Source organism: Hippocampus bargibanti, linkage group LG10 (genome assembly GCF_051943395.1).
Source record: "Hippocampus bargibanti isolate YZ-2025 linkage group LG10, ASM5194339v1, whole genome shotgun sequence".
NCBI lineage: Eukaryota > Metazoa > Chordata > Actinopteri > Syngnathiformes > Syngnathidae > Hippocampus > Hippocampus bargibanti.
The window spans coordinates 20,815,376-20,841,901 of NC_142743.1; the positions used below are offsets into that span (position 1 = coordinate 20,815,376).

Sequence of the window (26,526 nt, forward strand, 5' to 3'; positions counted from 1 at the left end):
TACTACTATTATTATTATTATTATCATTATCATTATTATTATTTTTGTTGGTAGTAGCAACAGCAATGACAGCAGCATTATACATGATCAAAACCTGACATACGAAATAAACACTGACTGTAGATTCTGAATTAGCACAAAATATTAGTAGTAATTAGAGAAATAATAAGAATTAGTTTCCCTGCTTTTCTTCATCTATAATGTCCGAACAAAAATATTCAAGCATGAAGGTTTTGGTCAAATATTGATCTTTTGGAAGGAGAAAAGTACATGGTGTCCATGTATTCTTGTACATATTAACAAAGAAGGAGAGATACCACCGACAGTTGTTTTTCTGAAACATTTTTGTGCAGTTGTACAGTTCCCTTCTGAAAAGAATGTGTGCATGTAATACTGTATTTTGTTGTTGTTTTTTCTTTTCGACCCCTTTCAATGTTGCATGCTGTAGATAGAAAATGTCCACACGTGGGACGATTAAAGGCTTTCTTATTCTTATTATTCTTATTATTCTTATTATTAATCTGTGGACCTTTCACGTTGCTCAACAAGAGGGTGATTACCACTGCCTAGAATTGAAGACTAGGACACAAATCTCGCTGTGGTTTTAACCACAACACGTGCCCCTAAAGGTTAAACTACCTTCCTTTTACCACTGGTATTTTGATGTTATTTTGAAAACGTGTATTTCTAAAACATGGGAATAGATGTGAGGAGTAGATAATACAATTATTATCTATTACTTAATTATCTCATAGAGTACAGAGCATTTGATTTTGTTTATATACCTCATCAACTCATGAAATGACAAATACAGTGTAGATAAATACTTGGATGCTTGGATCGAGTACCTAATTAAATCTGATGAATATATATTTTGTTTTATTTGTATTTATTTTTTTGTAAAGCGACTTCGTGGACAGTTGACATGCACCGTGAATTTCCGTTCTTGGAAAGCTGCAGAGAAGTTTTTTGCAGCTTGTCGCGTCGTCTACGGAGCTCATTGCGCATGTCTGTCTTGCAGGAAGGCGTGGCGAGTTGGTATCAAACGACGTGATTGGTCTACATGGAATGACGTAGTTTAGTGGTTGCGATGCGAGGAGGGGCGGGGAGCGGAGCACTAGTGCTGGTTGGAAAAGAGGAGGAAGCGGTAAGGATGGCGGAGTCATACCTCTGAAGGTAAAAGCACTATATTAACACTATATTATACATGCCATTTCGCCTTGTTATGCTAATCCAGATATTGTATACTGACCAGGTTTTTGCTAAAACATACGTAACGCCAGAATGTCATTTTACTGCAACGAGCATAAACGCACTCTTTTGTTCAGCTTCGGAATGGCCGCTGTTTTTTGGAGTGTTTTCTTTTTTCGTTTGCTCGCATTCAATACACGAACAGCTTGGATGCTGTAGTAAAGAGGAGTCCGCTCCCTCGTTGTCGTCATCTCATCTTACGCCAAGATGTCGCTTGCTTCCGTGGCTCTCGTTTGTGGGTGTTTACCGATCGACTGACCGTCCGTTGGCCCTCAGCTGGCCTCATTGAGGGCTTCGCTCTTCTTGGTCCAAGTCGTTGCTTCGCGTCAGTCAGCCGCTCTGCTTGGGCCTACGTCGCACTAGGTCCATTTGAGAAAAAAAAATGCAATCGCTAGTAGACAGCAGCAAAGACAAGACGCTTGCCATCTCGCCAACTAATTGGAAAGAACAAGAGCTTGCCTAGAAGCATCGAATTGCAGCGGCGTGTTTCGGACTTGTTACATGTCTCGGAATTCAGTTAGCCCGAGTGGCTAACCTGCTGGCTCGCTGACGTTAGCAAGTTAGCAGTCTTCTACACTGACGTTTCATATTGACGTTTAGCTCACTTTTTTATTTCCTGAATCATGTCAGGCACACATTCCATTAGTTTTCATCGAATTTCGGTTCAACTAATGTTTTGCCCTTATCCAAGCAGTCGAAATTATTCCTCTTCCGCGCATTGTTTCTTAACACTTCGTTACGCCGAATCCACGTAACCCAATTAATGATCCGGGTTGTGTGTGCCAGGTTTGAAACAACGTACACAACTTTTTTTGCATCGCATGCACAGGAACTAATACGGCTAAGGTGTCATGATTTATGACATGCACGACCTGGTACTGATGCGTCGTTAATCCGATCCCCAGGATTTGTCACTTACACAACAGACAACCACGTTTGAACTGTAGTCTAAACAACTATAAAATACAAGCAATGGTTCATCTATATCAGCAACCCAAGAAGTTAATTGAATGTACTCGTCCCTTACAATTGTGCTTCGTTTCATTTTAAATCAGCACCATCCAGCAACTTTACTGCAAGCTGGATGATGCATATCTGATCGTCACACATTAATACCTTTATTGGTGATCGCCATGTTAGATAACACTAGTCAACTACAATTTGTGATTAGAAATGGCTTGATGTGTTGAAAGCTATTTTTGATGGTGATTTTCTCCGAGGACATACTATTTTTGACATATTTTCACAATTGTTTTTCAGTTTGACCTATAAAAGATAGCATATTACAAATTTAACTCTCTAATAGATTTGACTCTCGGTAATAGTTAAAAGTCTCCGATGAAACATTTAGGGAAAATGTGTTGACCAGTATTATCGTTGGTGCATTTCATTGCACATGTATTCCATGATCTGTTTTTTTCCAGAGACATAATCTAAATAAAGCGTTTCACTGAGAATTAAAAAAGCATCAAAGTTAATCATAACAACATAAGCCAAAATGCAAATGTTCAACTTAATCTTACTTAATAATATAAAATAAGTCACGCCTCTGTGTACGGACAAAGAGTTGGGTCCTTTGAGTGCTGCTACTGTCTTTATTTGGGCAGAGTTGTACTGCCGCTATTTGTTCCTATTCCCGTTGGTTTGGTAGGATGCCCAGCTGGAGCTGGTACTGACCAATTTTCTGTAACTAGTGGTGTCTATTTGTGCATCCTGATATAGTACAAGAGGCCATTTCCCACCATACCTCAGAAAATAACACACACACGCACACACACACTAAAGCCCAAATAATTAAAATTAATACATCAAGAGGCTTTTCAAAAAGCATTGAAGTATCCCTACGATTTTAACAGTGCAAGTGTTCATAAATTAACATGTTTGTGAAAATTATATCAACATTAGTTTTCATTGTTACATAATACGTGTGCAGGAAGCAGCTGAAGGAGACTTACCACAAGTTACAGCAGAAAATTGAGCGACATTAGCTATAGCGCGCCTTCTGGTTCGAGTGGATAGCAAAAACATGAAACTGGCAGCTCAGATGGGAATCATGTTTGCGGTTTGGAAATATTTTCATTTGGAATGTGACGACATTGACTGTAAATGGAGCGTTTCCATTCAAGAGATTTAATAATTTATATATTTGAGTAGTTCATCCCTATTTTGTACAATACTGAAATGATGACTTCAAATGTGATCATTCAGCTGCCCCATAAAAGTAGAGTTGAGTGCTCTGGTTGTACATCTACAGCAGTGTTTGGAATCGATTTGTTGACCACTAAAGAAGGTCGTTAGTTTGTTGCTGCACTCAGTGGAATTTTGTTTCCAGGACATGATTTTTTATTTTTATTTTAGTTTGTTCAATGTACTCGTCTCCAGATCCTTATGACAGAAACACACTTTAAAGTTTCCCTAGCCTACATTTATGCATTTTATAAGACATAATTTCTATTATTTAACCTGTGAATTCACTGACAAGCATCAATTGATGAAAAAAAAAAATGATGACTACCCAAATAAATCCATCATTGTGAATCATTGTTTAAAGGACAACCGACATCAATTTTTTGTTTACTAACTGACATCAGAATAATGTTTTATAGCATCTAAAATACCCAAAACACGCAGGCTGATATTTTTAGTCAAATGCAAAACACCAATAAAAATGACTTAGTGTCTAAAATCTGCAAAAAAATTGAGCTGCGAATTGGGCATTTTCAGAAAGTCCCGCCCCCTTGTTCGTGACGTCACGCCAAGACGTCTTGCCTTGCTCGAGAATCAAAACAATGGCTTCAGATTTGGAGAATATGCTTTCTTGTTACACATCCAGTTATGAATATGATTGAAATAGTTCTGAAGAGGAAAGTATAAATGTTTGCAATCGATTAAAGAAGGTCTTCAAGGTCAATTTGACGGATCAAGACTGGTGTGTAGTGTCATAGAAAATGCAGAAGATGGCGGCAGAGCTCCGTTGGAAATAGGTTTATTATTCAGCTTGGAATTTTTGTCAACGAATATCAGAGTTGTCTCGGTGTAACATACAACGATTCACCATTGCGTTATTTATGTGTTTTCCTTCTAATTTCGCCATCAACACGAAGTTTTCAGGCCAAACAAAGTACAAAGAGGTGATGCAAGGGGTCAGGGGTCTCAGTCAGGGGCGTTCCTTCAGTGACGTAGGGTGAGGACTCGTCACCAACTCAAAAACAAGACTTCCGGAATACTCAGTGTGAGTCTTAAAACGTAAAATATAGCTATATGCGGTGGAATCTTTGTAAAATACGCTCAGTAGAAGTCATTTGAAGCCATTTTCCAAATTATGGACACAACTTGTCCGGAGACGTCGGTTGTCCTTGAAGGTCATGCGTAGCTTTTGAAAGTAGCAATTCTTTTATTATTACATATATAATCATCTGCGGCTAGTGAAGGCTCAAGTGGGCGGGACATAACTAATTGACATATTGAGTCCAGTGAATCTAAGGACCACTGCTCTAGTGCCAAGCCATGAATCAACTTTTAGCATACTTCAGAAGGATAATCTTAGAAGACAAACAACAGTATTTTCTTCATTTACTGGTTAGACGCGCCAACTTAAATAAACATTTAGTTGAGCTTGACATGGCATGTCACTTACACACAGACACGTAGACACAGCCACTCACTCACTTGATACTTTTATGACTATTCCCTGATCACTGTTATCAGCATTTTTATTCTAAATGGTTAAACTTCTCTCCATAGCAATGTGGTTGACTTCGCACATTAGCCCAATTTTGTGACAATAGGAGAGCGAAAGCACCAAACACCATGGATGAGTTAACTTTGAATTCACTCTCAGCTGCTCAATTCCTACGTTCCTCCGTTGAATTGATAGTTTTCAGTTTAAACTGTGCTTTGTGAGCGTGTGTCTCCCGACGTGCGTTTTCAGCGCGTTTAATATTTGTTTACCCCCAAAAAGCTTCTTTTGAACGAGCATCTAGTACACTCAATGATGGATTGGTCGAGCATTGATTTACATGAATATTGACGTAATTTGTTTATTTAATCTTTCGATGAGGTTTCTTCAACCGTCATCTGTACTTCTAAGTACAGATGACGGCTGAAGAAACCGAATGAAATAAATATGTCATTGTAAACTCTGTCGTACAGTAGTGGTCCATCGATGAGAAGGTTTCTTCAGCCGTTATCTGTACTTAGATGACGGCTGAAGAAACCTTCTCATCGGTGGACCACTCTTGTACGACTGAGAGCTTACACAGACATATTTATCTCATCTTGTCTCCCAAAGAAATGATTGGATTGGATTGGATATGCCTTTATTAGTCTCACAGTGGAGAAATTTACATTTCACAGCAGCAAAGTGATGATGATGAATCTAATTGTATTTGTATGCTATGTGCAATATCAAAGCATGTTCTCATGCAGGGATATGGAATGCACAACCATAAAAGGAAGTTTCTTGTTCAGTTTGGATGAGATGACAATGGAGGGAGGATCTGGCATTTCTCATTTTATGGTCAGAATTCTTTTACACAGACGGACGGGCCTGTCACAGCCCACAGTTAACAAGTGTCCTCTGATTTATGATTTCATGTTTGATTTCGGGAAAGGTCTGTCAAACTCTGGGCCATGTATGCGGTGTCGTGATTTTTTTCCCACCCTAAAGGTCATATGATCTCTTGTTGTGGAGATTCAATGCTTTGAAGGCCACTTCTAAAGATGAGTCTCAGCAGTGCTGACCTTTTGACTTCTGAGCCTCAACCAAACACGTCTCTATTTGCTGTGGTCTCCCATTTGTGAATCCCCTCCATACACTCACTGAGACTTAACAAACCCCATCTACCCTAAAAACCACCACTTTATGTTAAAGATTTGAAGACTCAGGACATAGCCCAATGATTTCTGGAGGTAGTGACAATGAGGGGCAGCTAAATAGCAGACTTCGGATCTGGTGTCATCTGCCATGGCCATACCCGCTGCTTCGCTTATTTAGTCGCAGAAAGTTGGTGTGAGTTCAGGTGCGTTACATTCAACAGATGAGCTGTGAATGGTCAATTTTCCATGTGCGTTTTGTACTCAGTTGTAGTCACTGACACGTCACCAAATGTCTTTTTGTTTCATATTTCTATGGAATACAAAAAGATTGTTCAAATATAGAATTATCAATGCTGTTTGTTAATGAGGGAATGGGGGACTTGAGTCACATGACTTGGACTCGATTCTACAAATGTATTTCATTTAATTTTTACTGACTTGGAAAAGGGTTATTTGACTAGAATTCCATTACCTGATCCGCCAATTTCAATGTAGTGGGCCTTTTGTTTATGAAAGAAAAGTTAAATTCTTGTGATCTCCATGTCACCAATCTGGCAACCTCAGCAGTGACAACCAGCAGTGTGCACCGGCCACAGACAAGTGTTGCTGCTCGGTATGAAGCAAGCTGGGAAACATAATAGCAACTTGCAAGATTTGATACCTGAAGATTTTATATTTCTAAACTAGCAAGAAAACTTTTAATCAGTTACTGACTACTTCACATATTTCGGGTTCTTTTTAGGAAATGAAACCTGCGTATCACTCTATTGTCGCATGTAAAATATATGAAAATCATTGCATTCTGTTTTTTTTCTATACATTTGACGTAACATTCCAACTTTATTGAAATTATGTGTTTTTATAATTTGCTACATTACATATTACACACTGTTGACTCAGTCGCCGCCTTTGCTTTCGGTCGACTTCAATGTTTTGTGTCTTCTTCATACTGTTGCAGTACACACTGGTTGGGACTCATAACTCATTCACTGCCGGACATGTGCCAAAATGTGTCCACTGCAGTGACAGGGTTTTTGTCATTTTCACTCAAATTGCAGGACCCACACAATATTGAGTTTTTGGACTACATAAACATTCAATGCAGCGTAAGAAACCTTAGACTCTCTTCTTTCATCAGAAAAAACAGTTAATTCTTAAGTAAAGTGGTTCTGCAGAATTATATATATATATGAGCTTGAAATGAGGGCGGCTGTCCAAAATAAAGTTCGTTGCAATACATACATATTGGTTTATATAGCGCTTTAACAACAGCTGAAGCTGGAACAAAGCGCTAACATGAAATTCTGGGAAATTCTGCCCCCTTGTGGAAAGGAAAAATATTGCCGGAGGTCTGGCCAACGCTTTATCGACACCTAAGCAAGAAAAAAACGAACTAATTTGGGAATGGTGCTGTGTCATTTTCAATTCTGAATAAATTTGTGAATGGCAGTGAATGAGTTTATCTGTGCTCTCAAAGTTGATTTGGAGAAGTACTAACTGTTATGTTTTATTAATGATCCATGAACTGTTGAACTGTTGAACTGTGAAAGCTCAAAATCAGTGTAAGTTGTTACATTTAAAAGTGTTAAAATGCTTTATTTTTTTTCCCCTCCACAGGGCGATTAGAAAGACCTCGGTGATCCTTTGAGCCGAAAGAATTCCACAAGTTTTACCTAAAAGACCCCACGACTGTGTGCAACTTCAACGTTTAAGAATGCGGTCCACGGATGCCACAGTCCAGATTGAACAGATTTTTTACTTCCTGGAATTTTAACAAAAAAAAAAAAAAAAACATTTTAAAGGTGTTACAAAACAATTCTTTTCCCAATGCGTATCACAAGTGTGCGTGGTCCTGCACAGTGATGTTTTCTTTGAAAGCCCGCTCAACTGTCCGCATCCCTTTTTTCCTTAAATAAGTAACCTGACAATAACCTCATGAGCAACTCTGTAGGCCACCCGATAACGTCGACATGAGTAGTACTTTAGGAAAAGAAAAAGATTCAAAAGAAAAGGACCCTAAGAGTGGTTCGGGAGGCAAAGAAAGGGAAAAGGAGGCTAAGGCTCTGGCAGGTCTAGTTAAGGATGGGGGCAAAGAAACCAAGACCAAAGGGAAAGAAACCAAAGAAGGTAAGAAGGACACGAGCAGCTCAACACCGGGTGTTGCCTTCTCAGTTGACAATACCATAAAGCGGCCAAACCCAGCACCAGGTACACGCAAGAAATCCAGCAATGCCGAGGTGATTAAGGAGCTTAACAAGTGCCGGGAGGAAAATTCCATGAGACTGGATCTTTCGAAACGGTCTATTCACATGTTGCCCACCTCCATCAAGGAGTTGACACAGCTGGCTGAACTCTATCTATACAGCAACAAACTTCAGAGCCTACCACCTGAGGTGGGTTGCCTATCAGGCCTGCTCACGTTGGCCTTGAGCGAGAACTCCTTGACCAGTTTGCCCGACTCGCTGGACTCCCTGAAAAAGCTCCGCATGCTTGATCTCCGGCATAACAAGCTGAGGGAGATCCCGCCTGTAGTCTACCGTTTGACGTCGCTGGCCACACTCTACCTACGCTTCAACCGCATCACCACCGTGGAGAAAGACATCCGCAACCTTTCCAAGCTCACGATGCTCAGCATCCGGGAGAACAAGATCAAGCAGCTTCCCGCAGAAATAGGTGGGTTAAACGAGCGGGTATGTCCCATATGGAATGTCATTTAGTCATCCCCCTCCGCCCCGTTCTAATTAAAGCATGGCCAGTGATCCTCATTATATTTTTCCAGGGGAACTTCGCATCCTCATTACTTTGGATGTCGCCCATAATCAGTTGGAGCATTTACCAAAGGAGATTGGAAATTGCACACAAATTACCAACCTAGATTTGCAGCACAATGAGCTCTTAGACCTCCCGGAGACTATAGGTATGGTATTGACGTTCTGCTTTTTCCATCTCTAAATCATCATTGAATTACGTGTCATGTTGATATTTTGCTCATCTTCTATTTCAGGAAACCTTGCCAGCATAAACCGTTTGGGTCTTAGATACAACAGATTGTCAGCCATCCCCAGATCGTTAGCCAAATGTCGAGAACTGGAAGAGCTAAATCTCGAAAACAATAACATTTCAGTGTTACCGGAGGTAAGTAAAAATAATGCTTGGTGGACCAATATCAATATAAAAAAAAGTTATATTGATTTATGTTCTCTGTCTCTTATCCTCTCACTCTCTCTGTCTCTGTCTCTCTCTCTCTCTCTCTCTCTCTCTCTCTCTCTCTCTCTCTCTCTCTCTCTCTCTCTCTCTCTCTCTCTCTCTCTCTCTCTCTCTCTCTCTCTCTCTCTCTCATTAGTTGCCAATTGACAATAAGAAACAATTACGGTACATTGATTTAGTGATTAAACTAAACTATCCACAGGAAAATTACCTGGGAGTAAAATTATTTTCCGGGGAATGCATACGGTTTCTTTCGCACTGTCATGTAGTGTGATATTCAATGTTGTTTACACCCATGGTCCCATAGCATTCCGAAATGCTTATTTTGGGTAGATGCTACCTCAAAGAGGATCGTTGATCTCGTTACACGAACCTTCTTTTTTCCATGCAGTGTTAGTGTAGCGAATACAACAACCATTTTAGGATAACTACCGTGTTTTCATGGTATTCTACGAATGTGCGCCTTACAGTCTGGAAAATATGGTACTTCTTTTTGGTGGACTCATTATTGCCATCATTTTATTTCTTTATTTTTTTTCCGTTGGCCATACATGCCTTCTTCTGGACAGCAAATATATCAAGTATTGCTGCTTCAAAGGCAAAACTGTTTTTTTTTTAACACTCAAGGCTCAGAAAGTGTGTTTTCAATGGCTGTCCAGTTACAATCAAAGCTGAGTTTGTTTCCCACAGTTTCTGTGTGATCATGTTTCGCTTCTGTTGTGTCTCTGTTTGTTATTAAACAGGGTCTCTTGTCAAGTTTGGTCAACCTGACCAGCCTGACGCTAGCAAGGAACTGCTTCCAGTCATACCCCGTGGGTGGACCATCTCAGTTCTCAACCATCTACTCGCTCAACATGGAGCACAACCGCATTAACAAGATCCCCTTTGGAATCTTCATCAGGGCCAAAGTTTTAAGCAAGCTTAACATGAAGGTACGTGTAAGGTACAGAATAAATTGCAATTTGTTTCAATTACCTTCAATATGTCCAACTCACCGCGCCCATCGCGGTTGACACTGTTATATCTTACAGAGCTTTTGTTCTTTTTAGAATTTTTTTTCATGCTAGAAATACACACCCATATTTTGATATGTTTAATACATGAAAAAAAAACATACCCGTAAAGATCTTTTGATATATTTATGACATAAAATGTGTGTAATGAGAAGCAAGCAATATTTTATGGGCTTGGCTACATGTCAAATCAGCATTACTCTACTCGTCTATTGTCACCGCTCGTAAATGTCAGTGTAATAAGTTAATCACAACCCGGGCTAAAATACAGTATATTGTTGGCTTTTCACGCGCTTCGAAGAAGAATGAGGAGTTTCTAATTTTAATAATAATAATAACTCAAATAGATAGAAAGCTAGCTAGCTAGCAATAGATAGCCAATGGCTAGATAGCCACATAGCTAATAGATAGCTAGGTAGATAGCCAGCCACAATTCATCAACTAATCCACCAATATTTATTGACAAATGCACGACTATTTAGCTTTGACGACACACTGACTGACTTGTCGTCGTTGGCGAAATGGATATATCCTTGTGAAATGTGGTAGTTGTGTGATATATAAAAGGTGTACATGCCATGTTTCAATGTTTTTTTTCTGAAAAAAAATCCTCCACATTGTTTCTCATTTGTGAACAGTAATTCGACTCAAATCTAAATTGGCCTAAATAGGAAACATTGTTTACAGATCCATCGACACTGGGTGCCATTTGAGTTTGAACAAATCTGTAAGAATTGATTCTGGATCGAGGCTAACTCAATTTGCCAAGTGTGCTGGTTTGCTCTGCTGCCTGAACGGATTCCTATATTGGCCCTCTGAGTTGTCTCGCATTAGGCTGATAAATACATGGCATTGTCTTCCTCAGGACAACCAGCTAAATTCTTTGCCGTTGGACTTTGGCACATGGACGAGCATGGTGGAGCTTAACTTAGCCACCAATCAGTTGACAAAGATTTCGGAGGATGTGTGCGGTCTGGTGTCTCTCGAGGTGAGCCTTTGATGATTGTCACACAAGACGACGTGTACTCTATATCATGTCAGTGCTGTTAGGTTTGTGTTGTTCAAATGTTCGCCATGACTGACACATTAGTCCTGCTTTCTGTTGTCATGTCGAGAAGGTTTTGCATTATGTTATGTTGGAATGAAGGGACCTACAATATGTTGTTGTTGAATTCTCTTTAGATTATGTCTCCATTTTATACTTAAGGGGTGACAAAAACATCTTGAAGCAACACAATTTGACTCTTATGTGGTGAGTTATTTGCAACTTTTAAATTTACTTAGCGACAGAGAAAAATGGTTCCATTGAACCGCTCTATGCAGTAAATTTTGTAGAGTCATATTTGACTCTGAAAAGACCATTTTGGTCAAAGTCTAACTGGAGTCAAATTTACACCTGGAAGAAAGTAAATTTGGCTCAAGGTGTAGTGGATGAAATGTACCCCAGAGGATTAAAATCAACTTTTAGTTGATGAGAACATACATTACTCACCCACATTTTACACAGATGAGGGCCTTGTGTACTCTAAGTGACCACATGTTTATCTATTATGGAGATAATCGTACCCCATTTTTAAAAACATAACTCAATTACAAATATTCTGTATACAAATTGATCAACCAATTTTACTGTCTCGTTTCTTTGAATGTGATGTACTGAAGTATTATTTTAGTACGGGTATACTGTGCAACCTCCTCATGTACCCTTAAAGGACAACCGACGACTCCGAACAAGTTGTGGCCATAATTTGTAAAATGGCTTCAAATGACTTCTACTGAGCGTAATTTTACAAAGATTCCACCGCATATAGCTATATTTTACGTTTTAAGACTCGCACTGAATATTTCGGAAGTCTTGTTTTTGAGTTGGTGACGAGTCCTCACCCTACGTCACTGAAGGAACGCCCCTGACCGAAAAAAGGACACATTGTAGCAGTCCTTCCATCACATCGATGCATTTTGCTGTACTTTTTTGGTCTGGAAACTTTGTGTTGCACCAAAAAGAGGCAGAAGAGGGTGACAAAGCTCCGTGTAAGGAATTAATCAGCCTGTGGAAACGGGCTGATTAATTCCTTACATGGAGCTTTGTCACTATTTTCTGCCTCTTTTTTGGTGCTATATTTTCCCCCCTATTGCCTCAAAATGGCACGGAATAAATTCTTTAATCGATTGCAAACATGTATGCTTTCCTCTTCAGAACTATTTGAATCATATTCATAACTGGATGAGTAACAAGAAAGCTTGTTCTCCGAATCTGAAGCCATTGTTTTGATTGTCCAGCAAGGCAAGAGGTCTTGGGGTGACGCCACGAACAAGGGGGCGGGACCTTCTGAAACTGGCCACTTCCGGGTTCATTTTTTTTTGCAGGTTTTGGACACTTTAAGTCATTTTTATGGGTGTTTTGCATTTGACTAAAAATATCATACTGCGTGTTTTCGGTATTTTAGATGCTATAAAACGTTTTTCTGATGTCAGGAAACAAAAAAGTGATGTCGGCTGTCCTTTAAAGTTAAATGAGACCATGTGGAGTTTGCCCTCTCAATGTATAAATGGTGTTTGCCATTCAAAAAAAATCTTGTTCACAGGTGTTAATTTTGTCCAACAATCTTCTGAAGAAGTTACCACACGGTATCGGCAATTTGAGAAAGCTTCGTGAGCTTGATTTGGAGGAAAACAAGTTGGAATGTCTCCCCAATGAAATAGCATATCTCAAGGATTTACAGGCGAGTTTTGCAAACAAGTCTTGAAAGGTCAAATACTTTGTCCAGTCTTTTTTATGTTTTGACCATTTTGCCCTCTGACTTTATTAGAAATTGGTGTTGACGAATAACCAGCTGACGACATTACCCAGAGGCATCGGCCACCTCACCAACCTCACTCACCTAGGCTTGGGGGAGAACCTGCTGCAACATCTCCCCGAGGAGATTGGTAAATACTTCATTTTCTTACTTGAGTTTACTAGTTGCCGCTCCACCTAACTTTTTTTTGCCACCACATAGAAGTCACTCTTGACAATATTGCAAACCATTAGGTTTTAGAGATTAAGAATCCACAATTTGTCCCATGTTTGACCCTCCCCAACCCCACGGGTTAATTGGATGTGGCGAGGCACATTACTGTTACATTACAGTTGGGCATTTGACACATTTTTGCAGTCTCAGGTTTAACGTAGGTTTCATTCCGACTGGACGAAAAGAGATGTTACTAGCTCTAACATGCAAGAGACAAATGTTTCAAACAAGTCGGGGCGCGTCTGCAAAATGGAACTTTTGATTTCAAATGATTACCAAAAACCTTTATTGTACCTTAAAGGACAACCGACATCACTTTTTTGTTTCCTAACTGACATCAGAAAAATGTTTTATAGCATCTAAAATGCCCAAAACACGCAGTATGATGTTTTTAGTCAAATGCAAAACACCGATAAAAATGACTTAAAGTGTCTAAAAAGTACTTAAATTTGAAACCGGAAGTGGCCAGTTTAAGAAGGTCCCGCCCCCTTGTTCGTGGTGTCACGCCAAGACGTCTTGCCTTGCTCGAGAATCAAAACAATGGCTTCAGATTCGCAAAAGATGCTTTTTTGTTACTCATCCAGTTATGAATATGATTCAAATAGTTCTGAAGAGGAAAGCATACATGTTTGCAATCGATTAAATAATTTATTCCGGTCATTTTGATGCATCTGGAGAGAAATGTAGTGACTAACTCTTTAGTACTCACAATACCAAAAAAAAGACAGAAGTTGGCAACAAAGCTCCGTGGAAATTGTCTCCTGGGAAGTTTTGTCAGCGAATGTCAAATACACTGTAGAAGTCTTGAAGCAACACACAACGATTCACTATCGCGTTATTTATGTGTTTTCCTTCCATCAACATGGATCAACAGGAAGTTTTCAGACGAAACAAAGTACCGCAAAATGCATTGACGTGATGGAAGGACTGCTACAATGTGTCCTTTTCGGTCAGGGGCGTTCCTTCCGTGACGTGACGTGAGGACCCGTCACCAACTCAAAAACAAGACTTCCGGAATATTCAGCGCAAGTCTTAAACGTAAAATATAGCTATACGCGATGGAATCTTTGTAAAATGCGCTCAGTAGAAGTCATTTAAAGCCATTTTACAAATTACGGACACAACTTGTCCGGAAACGTCGGTTGTCCTTTAAAGCTGCTAAAAGTGGAGGCCTTCCGAAAAAAACCCTCTTGCAATAATACAGTGTATTTGTGTCCGACTTACAACCGGGTTCCGTTCCAACAAACAATCAGATGTCAAACGGTCGTAAGTCAAAATGCATTCAAAATGGCTGATGCGAACTTTATATGACAGGATAGGATACAATGTCAATGTGTTGTTTTTAAAGAACATTTTCTATTGAATACTATGATATGCCAAACTGCTTACAGTTCAATTATAAATCTTGTCAATCTTAGTGTCATTTTTATCATTTTATATTTCGTATTATCAATTTTTTTTGTGTCGTTCTGCTGACTCAAATACGCATGGCTTCCCACGCATGCGCGCTGTTGAAAAATCGCTCTACCTGTTAACGGAGAAGCCAGAAGCGGTCGCCCAACACACACGCTCGGACTCAGGCGGACGCTGAAGGAAAAAAGTCTCAAAGAGGCGGTGGCGCCGTGGGCCCCACGCAGCGTTCTCGTCACGCTGATCCTGCGAATGGCATGCTGAATGTTGAGCAGATCTGGCAACGCAGCCACAACGCTACATGTGGTTCCTTTGACAGTGATTAAAAATAAATAGTTCCTATACAATGCTGAGAGAAGTGGTTGCTCTCTGTGCTCCGGCAAATGAACATCCTACTTGTTCAATCTAAAGAAGAACCATCTTGAGTCTTTATTCTACCAAATGTATTGCAAACACGCTGCAGATCTGAACAGCGTTGCCGGGCTGCCACCGTAGCGGTCCCAGCCATAGAATTAAAAAATAAAATGGGTCTGGCGGTCGTGGTCGTAAGTACGTGTGGTCGTAACTCACACCAGTCGTAAATCGGATGTTACTTGTATATGCTTACACCCATCTCCCTCTTTAGGCACACTGGAGAACCTGGAGGAATTGTACCTCAATGACAACCCCAACCTGCACAGCCTGCCCTTTGAGCTGGCACTGTGCAGCAAGCTGTCCATTATGAGCATTGAAAACTGTCCCCTAAGCCACCTGCCGCCCCAGATTGTGGCCGGGGGGCCTTCCTTTATCATCCAGTTCCTCAAGATGCAGGGACCATACCGTGCCATGGTCTGAGGACAGAGCCCGCCCTCACGCCGGCTTGCCCGCCCCATTCCGTCTATCCTACACTATAAAAGAAGTCAGCCTCACCCCAACATCAGCGTCGGGGACAAAGCGAAGGAGATGGATGCAGAAGAGACAAAAGGAGAGTCTGATTTGCTCCACCTAATTCAAGTCAGTCTTGGACCCAGTCTTTCACACTCATCTTCCCATTCCGAATCGTACAGGAAGAAAATATTTCCATCACTTTGCCAAAACTGAAGATACAGTACATGAATTTCTATATTGAGTAACTGTGAGCTAAGTGGCAAGTCTTTTAATCATATAAAGCGTGCTCCCATTGCCAATATATTTACAGTAATTCCAAGCATCTTCTATGTCAGCAAGGTTACGGCTATATGCAAATACAAACAAAACAAGTCTTTGGATCGTCACATTTACTGCTGCTGCCATAACTTAAAGGTGTCCGATTTCTTTTGATATTTTCAATTTAAACATCAACCTCGCTCTCTTGAGATGATTACTTGTGTTACTTCTTGACCACAGAGAACAAAGGTCTAATGGTGTGTTTATACTTTTTTTGTACTTGCTTTTTCTTGTTTTTTTTTTTTTTAACAACTTAATTTTTTTTAAACTGTGCCTATGTTTAGAGTGACCCAGTGGTTCATTTCTAAACACTATTGTCCATGAGCATACAAAGACGTAAATTATTTCTTTTTTTTTTTCTTCTTTTTATTACTGCTGTTTTTACTTTGGTGGAGCTGTTGGATCTATTGCAGCGTTCTCATCGATTATGAAATAGGGCAGTTGGATTTTTTTAAATGTTATTTTAAGAAATAGCAGCAGTAGTTGTCAAATGAATAGCTAGTAATGTATACATACATATGATAAATACCAATCAAAGTTGGGTTTTTTTTCCCAGTGTGGGTGTTGCTGTGTAACTCCAGCCCATCTGTTGTGTGATTAAAAAGAACCAGGTGATGGGGAAAAATGATGGGAGGTGTTTTTATATAATGTATACAAATTCTGATTGTTGCCTTGAGTGCAATTTTAGTTTTGTTTACTTGTTTGATATTCTCTTCAGTGTTGGGCTGCATAGCTGTCATCCACTCAATCGTTGACCAACATATCAAACATTTTTAAAGGACTTCACTTGGCGAGTGCATCAAAGCCTAAAAAAAAAAAGTTTGATTAAAAAAAACATTGGCTGGTTATCCCTTGACATATTTTTATATTAATCCTTAATTTGTGTCATTAAAAAAAAAGTTCCCGTCTAATTTAATTTCTTTTTAATATGATATTTTGTCCCACACTGTCCCAGTAATGCTGCTGCTCTTATGCACTTTTTTGGAATAAAAATATTGGCATCCTCTGTTTAACACAAAACGCAGTAGCCTCTCATCGGTTATTTTTCAATGGGGGCATTTTCTTTCATTAAGAAGTAATTGATCTGTAAGTTTATCTTGTAAGTTTGCATCACCTGGAAATAATGGAGGTTTGCAGGCTTAGAGTAAAAATTGACTTTTTTTGAGGAGGTTTTATCCTGTCAATGTTAAAAGGAACTTACTCTTGTGAACAGTAAAAGTTTGCATATCCTGCTTCTTTCTTCATGGCAAGTGAAATGATTTGTTCTGCTCAGCGTTTTTGTTTGATATCATTTAATGTTTTTTTTTTTTCTAAATGTGTATTCACTTAGTATTATTTCAAGTGACTGTACATTAAAAAAATGCCAACAACGGAAATCAATCTTAACAGTCTTGTGCATGTATTCCATCCTAGCACTACACAGAATTTTCCACAGCTCCTGAACCAAGCTCAAACGAATGGTTGGACTCACTTCGTATGAGGCAGCATATTGATACGTGAAGGGCACCCACGGGGATGGCCTCCACGTCGTGAAAATGATGCATCAGTACCACAAAAGCATATCAGCAGATGAGGTGCGGACGTAATCCTCTAATATTGCACACTTATTCTTAATTTCATGTCAGGCTGCGTGGTTTACAATTTGCAGCATAGTGAAACACACAACCATGAATATTTAAATATTGACACAAGTTTCAACCTCCCAGCTATGTGCAGCACTACAACGGATTTTAAATGTGTAAAAAGCTCTTTACAATAGTTGGCCGGATGAAGAACATTCTCTTGAATGTGGATGCATTTGTGTCCAAGTCAATAGACACCTTCAGAAGAGGAAATACATTTGGACCACTGCGTGCCGATCATATCCCCAGTTTGTAGTTTCCTTTCAACATATAATTCCCTTTGAGGACTGCTGTGTTGTATGCTGTCACTGATTAGAATCTTGAATAACAGCAGCGAGCATGACATACCATTTGTCCTCATTTTGCTATTAAGGATGCACAAATGCTGGACATTTGACTAATTCTTTTTTTTAACAGCGTGCAGGCTTCTCGCACACGGACCACTTTAGTTTTAGTGGCCATCTGTTATGTCCGCTAATGTTCCACTTTTCTTTGTGGAATCATTGTGTAACGATACTCATAATCCTTGTTCTCTACATTTACAGGATGTCTTAATTGTCTTTCCTATGTGCCTGGTATGCTGTACTTTGAGGTTTCTTGAATAATAACCTGTTGTCAATTTACATCTTCTGTCCTTAGTGTTCCTCATTTTCATGTTTTGCTGTTACTGAATAGACACACACGCACACACAAACAACTCAATCCTCGGGCATCTAATTAATATGGATAGATGTTTTTCATAATCCTTATAAATTGTCCCCAATCCAGGTCACATTTGAGCTGGAATCTGTCAGCTAACATTGACTAAGAAGTGCGGGCCTCTATTGACTGGTCACAGCCAACCTAATAGCATTCACACTCACCGTGTTATCTATGGTCAGGCTAGAGTCTAAATGAACCAAACATCCATGTTTTTGGAATTTAGGAGAAAGCCGGAGTACACAGAGAAAACCCACTTGAGCAAAGGGAGTACATGAAAACTCCACATAGAAAGACAGGTGCATAGATTCTGACCCCATCTCTCAGAGGTGAGGCAGACTTGGAAACAAATAATCTGAAATTAAAAATCAAAACTGAAAGAAGAGGGCGGCAAAGCTCCATGTAAGGAATTTATCAGCCTGTGGAAACGGGCTGATTAATTCCTCACAAGGAGCTTGGTCGCCATTTTCTGCCTCTTTTTTGGTGATACATTTCCCCCCAATGTTGCCTCAAAATGGCACGGAATAAATTATTTAATCGCAAGCTTTTGGGGCCACGCTTGGCTCCCCATGCCTCGCATTTGACACCACTGGACTAGAACGACTAGGACACTCGTGTGCTTATACTGTATGTGTAATGGGGGAATCAAGCCTTAACCGTTGCTGGTCCCATTCTCTGGAATGACCTTCCACTGAACATTCAGCAAGCCCCGTCGCTGCCCAACTTTAAAACCCGCCTCAAAACTCATTGGCATTTGACTCAGCATGATTCCGACTTGACGTTGGTTTCACTCCCTGGTGCTTTCTACTAACTTTGTGACTGCTTTTTTTCCCCTGTATATGATACATGTCAATGTTAAGCGCTTTGTTGCAGCTTCAGTTCTTGTTAAAGTACAATATAAATTAATATGTATTGTATTTATTATATTGTATTGTATTGTATGATGCATTTGCTCCCTCCTGTTCATACTGACCATGCAATTGCCCCTTCCAAAGATGTGTTTTATTGTTCCAGATGGCAGGGGAGAAGCCTGGTGTTCTTGGATCATAACCAGCAAATGTCCGCAGGTATTACCGAGTGGTGACAAAACTGTCATTTCATTTCATTTTAGAAATACACAGGAAGAAATATTGGTCCTATTAAGAAAGAATAATCCATCTGTCCCTTCAAAAATATCTTAAACATTGAAGACTCACGATGTTTTAAGTTGTTTTAAATTATAATTGAATGTTCAATACAGTATGTGGTAATGGCTGTGTTGCTTTTATACTGAAAACGCCTGACCGGATGTCAGACCACGACTGCTTGAGCTCGGTACTCAAGTACCGTTGCTTGCTAGAAACCGACTGAATCTTGTTTACCCACAAGACGACACAGTACGTACTGTATTTGGAAACTACGTTTTCCTGTTAGGCAAATCCATCCCCCTGTACAACGCTACCCCCTGCTGGTCAATTTAAGAACTCATTAAATAATAAAAAATACATCCCCCTACAGATTGCTGATAGAAATGACTGCCGAGATGGCACTTAAAGGAGACGACAGATGTCACTGTATCACTTCATCTACCACCCCGTCACTACATCGACGTTTAGTCCCAAAAAGGTGAGTACACTTCTTTTCGAAAACACTGCATAACTGACGTGCATAACTCCTCTCCCCTGTCCTACACGCACACAACTAAATCATCGGGCATCTAATTCATTTTCAGTAGCACTTGTAATCATTAGAGTCACTTACGATTGAGTTGTCTTTGGAACAACAATGCGTGCTTCTCTCCACATTGCCTCCATGTTGTGGTTGTTGCATGTCCTGTTTCCCCCTAGCTTATAGGTCATTAGAAAAGGTTTTGCTTAAGTGCAAAAACTTTATTTCGGACTTCAATCCATACCACCAATGGCACTGACTGATCAGATAAGCCCCACACATGTAACCTCCACACTAATCTGAGATTTGAACCCAGAACCTCTTAAAGGACAACCGACATCACTTTTTTGTTTCCTAACTGACGTCAGAAAAACGTTTTATAGCGTCTAAAATACCCAAAACGCGCAGTATATTTTTATTCAAATGCAAAACACCAATAAAAATGACTTAAAGTGTCCTAAATCTGCAAAAAAATTGAGCTGCGAATTGGGCATTTTCAGAAAGTCCCGCCCCCAGTTCGTGACGTCACACCAAGACGTCTTGCATTGCTGGATAATCAAAACAATTGCTTCAGATTCGGAGAATATGCTTTCTTGTTACACATTCAGTTATGAATATGATTCAAATAGTTCTGAAGAGGAAAGTATACATGTTTGCAATCGATTAAAGAATTTATTCTGTGCCATTTTGAGGCAACATTGGGGGGAAATGTATCACCAAGAAAGAGGCAGAAAATGGCGACCGAGCTCCTGTGATGAATTAATCAGCCTGTTTCCACAGGCTGATAAATTCCTTATATTGAGCTTGGTCGCCCTCTTCTGGCTCTTTTTGGTGCAACATGACGTTTTCAGACCAAACAAGCACAGCAAAATGCATTGACGTGATGGAAGGACTGCTACAATGTGTCCTTTTTTCGGTCAGGGGCGTTCCTTCAGTGACATAGGGTGAGGACTCATTCCCCAACTCAAAAACAAGACTTCCGGAATATTCAGCGCGAGTCTTAAAACGTAAAATATAGCTATATGCGGTGGAATCTTTGTAAAATACGCTCAGTCGAAGTCATTTGAAGCCATTTTACAAATTATGGACACAACTTGTCCTGAGACGTCGGTTGTCCTTTAACTGTAATAGAGGGGCGAACACAATGAATCCATGCAAAACAAACGAAGCCCAATGATGTCAAATTATATTTTCTGCATTCCATCGAGGGCTCTTCACCCCATCAGGCCTTCTGTCACACTGAATTGTTATAGTCAGATGTATCCTCTTGGGCACGCACCGCTGAACTGCACACACTAGGGTTTGCGATGATCTACTCCCACTCAAGTCAAACGATGCAGCACCTTTTGTTTTCTCTGTGGTCACGTAAAGGCTGGCTTTTGAACGAAATGTTTCCCTAGAAAAAGATTATGGCGCTCTCTCATGAAGGATGAGAAAACTAACTTGAAATATATTAAACATGCATTAGCTGATCCGCAACCGTCAGTATTTATACGCGTCCCGAAAGAACACGATTGGTTTTATTTCTGTGCCAATTTTTGTAAATTAACACTTTACTCCCAGTTTCCAAATAATATCCAGCACAAGACCTGCAAAATGATTGTGTTCGATCTTTCACGTTTCAGTGTCTGGACTCGACGACATAAAAACAACTTCACTTTATCATCCAACAAATATTGAGTGCAGTGTCCTGCAGAAGAGTTGGAGAGAAGCTTAATGAGTAATGTAGTTCTCTCACAGATCCTTAAAAAGTTTCATTTCCTATCTTAGAACACTTGGGGGCAGTTTAAATGTGTAACTTTGTGGCAATAAGGGCCCTCCATTTCCAATGTGGGGGTTTGTGAAAATAATGGTTGCCTTGTCTGGTCGTTTAGGAGGGAAGATGTGTCATCTCCAAAATAGCTCATGGATGAGTTTTTATTTGGTGGAATTTCAGACCAAACAAGTACAGCAAAATGCATTGACGTGATGGAAGGACAGCAAAATGTGTCCTTTTTTGGGTCAGGGGCGTTCCTTCAGTGACGTAGGGTGAGGACTCGTCACCAACTCAAAAACAGGACTTCCGGAATATTCAGCGTGAGTCTTAAAATGTAAAATATAGCTATATGTGGTGGAATCTTTGTAAAATAGGCTCAGTAGAAGTCATTTGAAGCCATTTTACAAATTATGGACACAACTTGTCCGGAGACGTCGGTTGTCCTTTAAACCGTAATAGTGATGAGGTTGACTGGTAAAGGCAAATACTTGGGGTATTTGTATTTTTGTATTTTTTTTTTGTCTCTAACAAATACACAAGAGCAAAACCTGATGGGCTAAACTACAGTCTTCGTGTCAAGACAATAGCACTCATGTTGACAGTGTGAGGATGACTGACGGGTTCCGCGTGCTTGTCATGCTCCAAGCTTGCCAGGTGAAGATCGCTCAAGTTATGTCCGCGATCACACGAGTGAGATGAGCTCAAAATTTCTCACGGGCGTTGCACTTGTCACAAATGAAAGGTGTCGAAAGCCTAATAACATTCCGCAGGTGATTCATCCATGCATGGACATAGGGTAGGGAGGCTCTGACTGCTGCTAGGCAACGAGCTGCACACTGCAAAAAATGTCTGTCCCAGCAGGGTGTGCAAAATGCTTTAAAAAGCCCATCCATTCAGGCAAACATTTTCTTTGGAGATGATCTGCACTTTATTTACTACCCTGGACCCTGGGCAAGAAGTGACTGGTCACCAGTCACTGGAACCCACAGAATATTGAGTTTTAGGACTACATAAACATTCAATACAGCGTAAGAAACCTTACATTCTCTTCTTTCATCAGAAAAAAAACGAGCTTCCTAAATTATATGGGTCTGGACTTATATGTGCTTGAAATAAGGGCGGCTGTCCAAAATACAATACAATACCTGTACATACATACTGATTTATATATTGTATTTTATTTATTATTGTATCCATGCTTGTCTGTGACTGTAAAGTGTCCTTGAGAGCTTTGAAAGGCGCTTTAAATAAAATTATTATTATTATTATTATTATTATTATTATTATTATTATTATTATTATTATTATCAAAGCTCCACCCTGAAATACGGAAATGTCCTGTGAAAAAAAATCCATAGCTTTACACAAACAGGATTTTGGACTCAATCAGTGAGTTAAAATGTCGAGACACTTTTAGCAGCTCGTATTTATTTATTTACCGGCATTTTGAGGTGTGTGTGTGTGTGTGTGTGTGTGTGTGTGTGTGTGTGTGTGTGTGGGGGGGGGGGGGGGGGGGGGGGGGGGGGGGGGGGGGGGGGGGGGGGTAGACACGTCAACGCGCCCGCATGTAGCACGCAGCTGCGTGGCGGGTCATTTCTTACAGCGTGCGGGCTATAAAGCGAGGGAGTGGCGCCCGGCGAAGCGCACTTGGAGAACAAGAAGCCCACAGAACGCTCGCCGGAGCTCAGCAGCGGCCGCTTAAACGTAATAACGCAATAAGAACATGATTAGCGCTTTATTGGCTCCACAAATGCTGTGCACGAGTACGTGCCGCACGCCCGTGGAAGGTGGTCCGGGCAGAAAGGACTTCATAGCCGCGTCTTGGATGGAGCTTCTTCGCTTCCTCATGATCCGCTTCAAGAAGTTGCACGCCGACAGTTGTTAACGTCACTCGACCACCGGGTCGCTCAGGTAACATAGTTTCCTTTTCAATGCTTTTTCAAATGTCGCTGACGTCAGAGTTTAAGAATTGTAGTATGTAAAACGTTTCGTGTCTATATTCCTAACTATTTCAAATAACACACTTATATATATTTTAAGAAAGACGTGTAGTGCATAATGCAATATATTCTATTAAGAGTCAAGTATGTGAAGCAACAAATGAAATAGTGATACTTGTGTGCTTCCTTGAGTGCTGTCTAGATTCCCTTGACCAATGCAATGATTCCCACATAATTCAATTAAGCACACACCGTTTCATTATTAGGAAGGGGAGGAGTACTCTTGCCTCCATATTTCTCAACACATGTGCGCAACAAGATAATAGTGATTGTGGATTAGAAATAATTTATACATTTAAGGTAACATTTAAAAAAAAACTGATTGAAGTTGATGTTTTCAGGTGGACAACACAACACCTTCTCAGTGACCAGGCTGTCCCCAAAGGACTGATTCATTCCCTCTCTGTTCCATGTTGAGCGATTAGCTGTATGCATCCTTGTGGATGATATTTGTCAACCTGGCGTTTATCGCACGGGAAGTGGGACAATCCGCCACCATGGAGTTCGACAATAACACCAACCAGACGCTCCCAGGGGTGATCCCGTTGAGCCTGCACAGTTCACTGCCACTCATGGTGCTTGTGAGCATCATAATACTGCTCACTGTGTTTGGAAATGTACTGGTGGTCATCGCCGTATTTACAAGTCGGGCTCTGAGAGCACCACAGAACCTTTTCCTGGTGTCTCTGGCGTCAGCGGACATTTTAGTGGCCACCTTGGTGATGCCCTTCTCGTTGGCGAATGAGATCATGGGATATTGGTACTTTGGGGAGATATGGTGCGAGATCTATCTGGCTCTCGATGTTCTTTTCTGCACCGCCTCCATTGCACACCTCTGTGCCATCAGTCTGGACCGGTATTGGTCCATCACGCAGGCCATCGAGTACAACCTGAAGAGGACGCCGCGCCGCATCAAGTGCATCATCTTTATCGTATGGGTCATTGCAGCTGTTATCTCCTTCCCGCCACTAATCACCATGGAGAAGGAAAACAGCAAGGAGGAACCCATTTGCAAGATCAACAACAAAAAGTGGTACGTCATCTCCTCCTGCATCGGGTCCTTCTTCCTCCCATGTGTCATCATGGTGCTGGTCTACATCCGGATCTACCAGATCGCCAAAAAGAGGACACGGGCTCCCCCGGGGGACCGCAAGCGGATAGACAAGTCAAACACTGTCGCAACCTCCAACCAGAAAGCGAATGGGGTGGATGCAGGGGAGGTCGAGAAGCTGAAGGAGCAGGAGGACATTGAACTGAAGGAAGGTGTTGGAGGCAAAGAAGGCGAGGTTAATGGTGTGGACATTGAGGAGTCGTCTTCTTCTGACCACAAAGTCAACAATCCGTGCTCTTTGAAGAAGAAAACTGCCAAGAGCAGAAGTAAAATCAAGCCAGGGGACGACGAGCTGCAGAAGAAGCGCTCTAAAGGAAGCCGCTGGAAGGGTCGGCAGAACCGGGAGAAACGCTTCACCTTTGTTCTGGCCGTTGTTATTGGAGTCTTTGTCATCTGTTGGTTCCCCTTCTTCTTTACGTATATGCTCATGACGCTGTGCAACTCATGCCTCGTCCCAGACACCCTCTTTAAGTTCTTCTTCTGGTTCGGCTATTGCAACAGCGCGCTGAACCCCATCATCTACACCATCTTCAATAATGACTTCCGCAGATCATTCAAGAAGATACTGTGCAAAAGGGATGTCAGACGATATGGATGATAGACTGCAGTTCTTGTACATACCCACACCCACACCTTGTGGAAACATCTGATATATAAAAATGTGAATATGCTCCGCGGGTGATGATTGATGAGAGGACTGCTGTAGCGTTGGGTATCCCGCATCCAAGAAAATCTTTATGTTCCTGTAGTATAGTTCCCGTCCGCTAATCCAGCACTAACCAAATTGGGCTAAAATAATTGGCGCCGACATTTGTTAAGAGTTGGAATATTTCACAAAAAACATTGTTTTTGTTTGTGGCATTGCCCATCACTAATTCCAGTCATCAATCTTAGAAAGAAAATTACTGTGGTTAGTGAGGATGCAGACGGAAAGAATCTGATCTGTCCTACATCCAAGTCAAAACAAGGTACAGTAAAGTCTCGTTATATCGATATCGGATATATCGATAGTCCCGGTTATATCGATACTGTTTCTATGCACGCACGAAGAAAATTACATGCAAACAGGGTCGGATATATATCGATAGTCCCGGTTATATCGATATTTTTTCGGACTCCCTTGAATATCGATATAACGAGACTTTACTGTATATTATTCTTCCTTTTCAAATATGGCCCCCAGCCCCAACATTTTTTTTTTCGCATGAGGGAGCCACACCTTTCCCCCCACGCTGCACCATCACTGAAGAAAGAGGCTTTTGCCAAATGAACGCTACATCCACCATTACTTTCTGTTGATTTCTTGACAACATCTTCCACAACAGCTTCAGCACAACTTGATAACACAAAGGAGTACTCAGCAGTACATTTGTTTTTTTTATAAAGACATCAATGGCATTGTTTTATTTTGCTATTATTTGATGTCAAAAACCTGTTTGAATATTGCTATGTATTGTGCCATTTTGTACCATATGAAAACTGTCTGGTGTTGATGATGCTGATCAAAATATTGGGGAAATGACGGCACTCAAATAAAACCCATTCACTGAAACTGTTTCTGGACTGCAAATTAACTTGGGATATCAATTTGGTGATGTAGTGTAGCATTAACTGACGTGCGTGTGTACACGAACACACACACACACACACACACATGCACGCACACACGCAGTCTGAAATGTTGAGTGGAAAGAACTTAGAAAATGAAAGCTACAGTTTTATCTCAGCCATGCGGTAAACAAGAAGTCCACTCTAATGAATGAATGTAAATCAGTGACCATGACCGACCTTCCAGC

At 40.6% G+C, this 26,526-nt stretch overlaps 2 protein-coding genes across 2 annotated transcripts; both read left to right on the forward strand.

Annotated features, from left to right (window-relative positions):
- Nucleotides 1-1,028: 1,028 nt before the first annotated feature.
- shoc2 (SHOC2 leucine rich repeat scaffold protein) lies at nt 1,029-18,140 on the forward strand. The gene is made up of 9 exons (XM_089006625.1): nt 1,029-1,176; nt 7,687-8,742; nt 8,849-8,986; nt 9,074-9,204; nt 10,020-10,208; nt 11,155-11,277; nt 12,875-13,012; nt 13,100-13,217; nt 15,336-18,140. Exons 2-9 carry the CDS (start codon nt 8,040-8,042, stop codon nt 15,542-15,544), a joined length of 1,749 nt encoding a protein of 582 aa, XP_088862751.1. The 5' UTR covers nt 1,029-1,176; nt 7,687-8,039; the 3' UTR covers nt 15,545-18,140.
- A 5,101-nt stretch (nt 18,141-23,241) lies between these two features.
- Nucleotides 23,242-26,282, forward strand: adra2a (adrenoceptor alpha 2A). The gene is made up of 2 exons (XM_089006885.1): nt 23,242-23,530; nt 23,961-26,282. Exon 2 carries the CDS (start codon nt 24,063-24,065, stop codon nt 25,326-25,328), a length of 1,266 nt encoding a protein of 421 aa, XP_088863011.1. The 5' UTR covers nt 23,242-23,530; nt 23,961-24,062; the 3' UTR covers nt 25,329-26,282.
- Nucleotides 26,283-26,526: the final 244 nt, after the last annotated feature.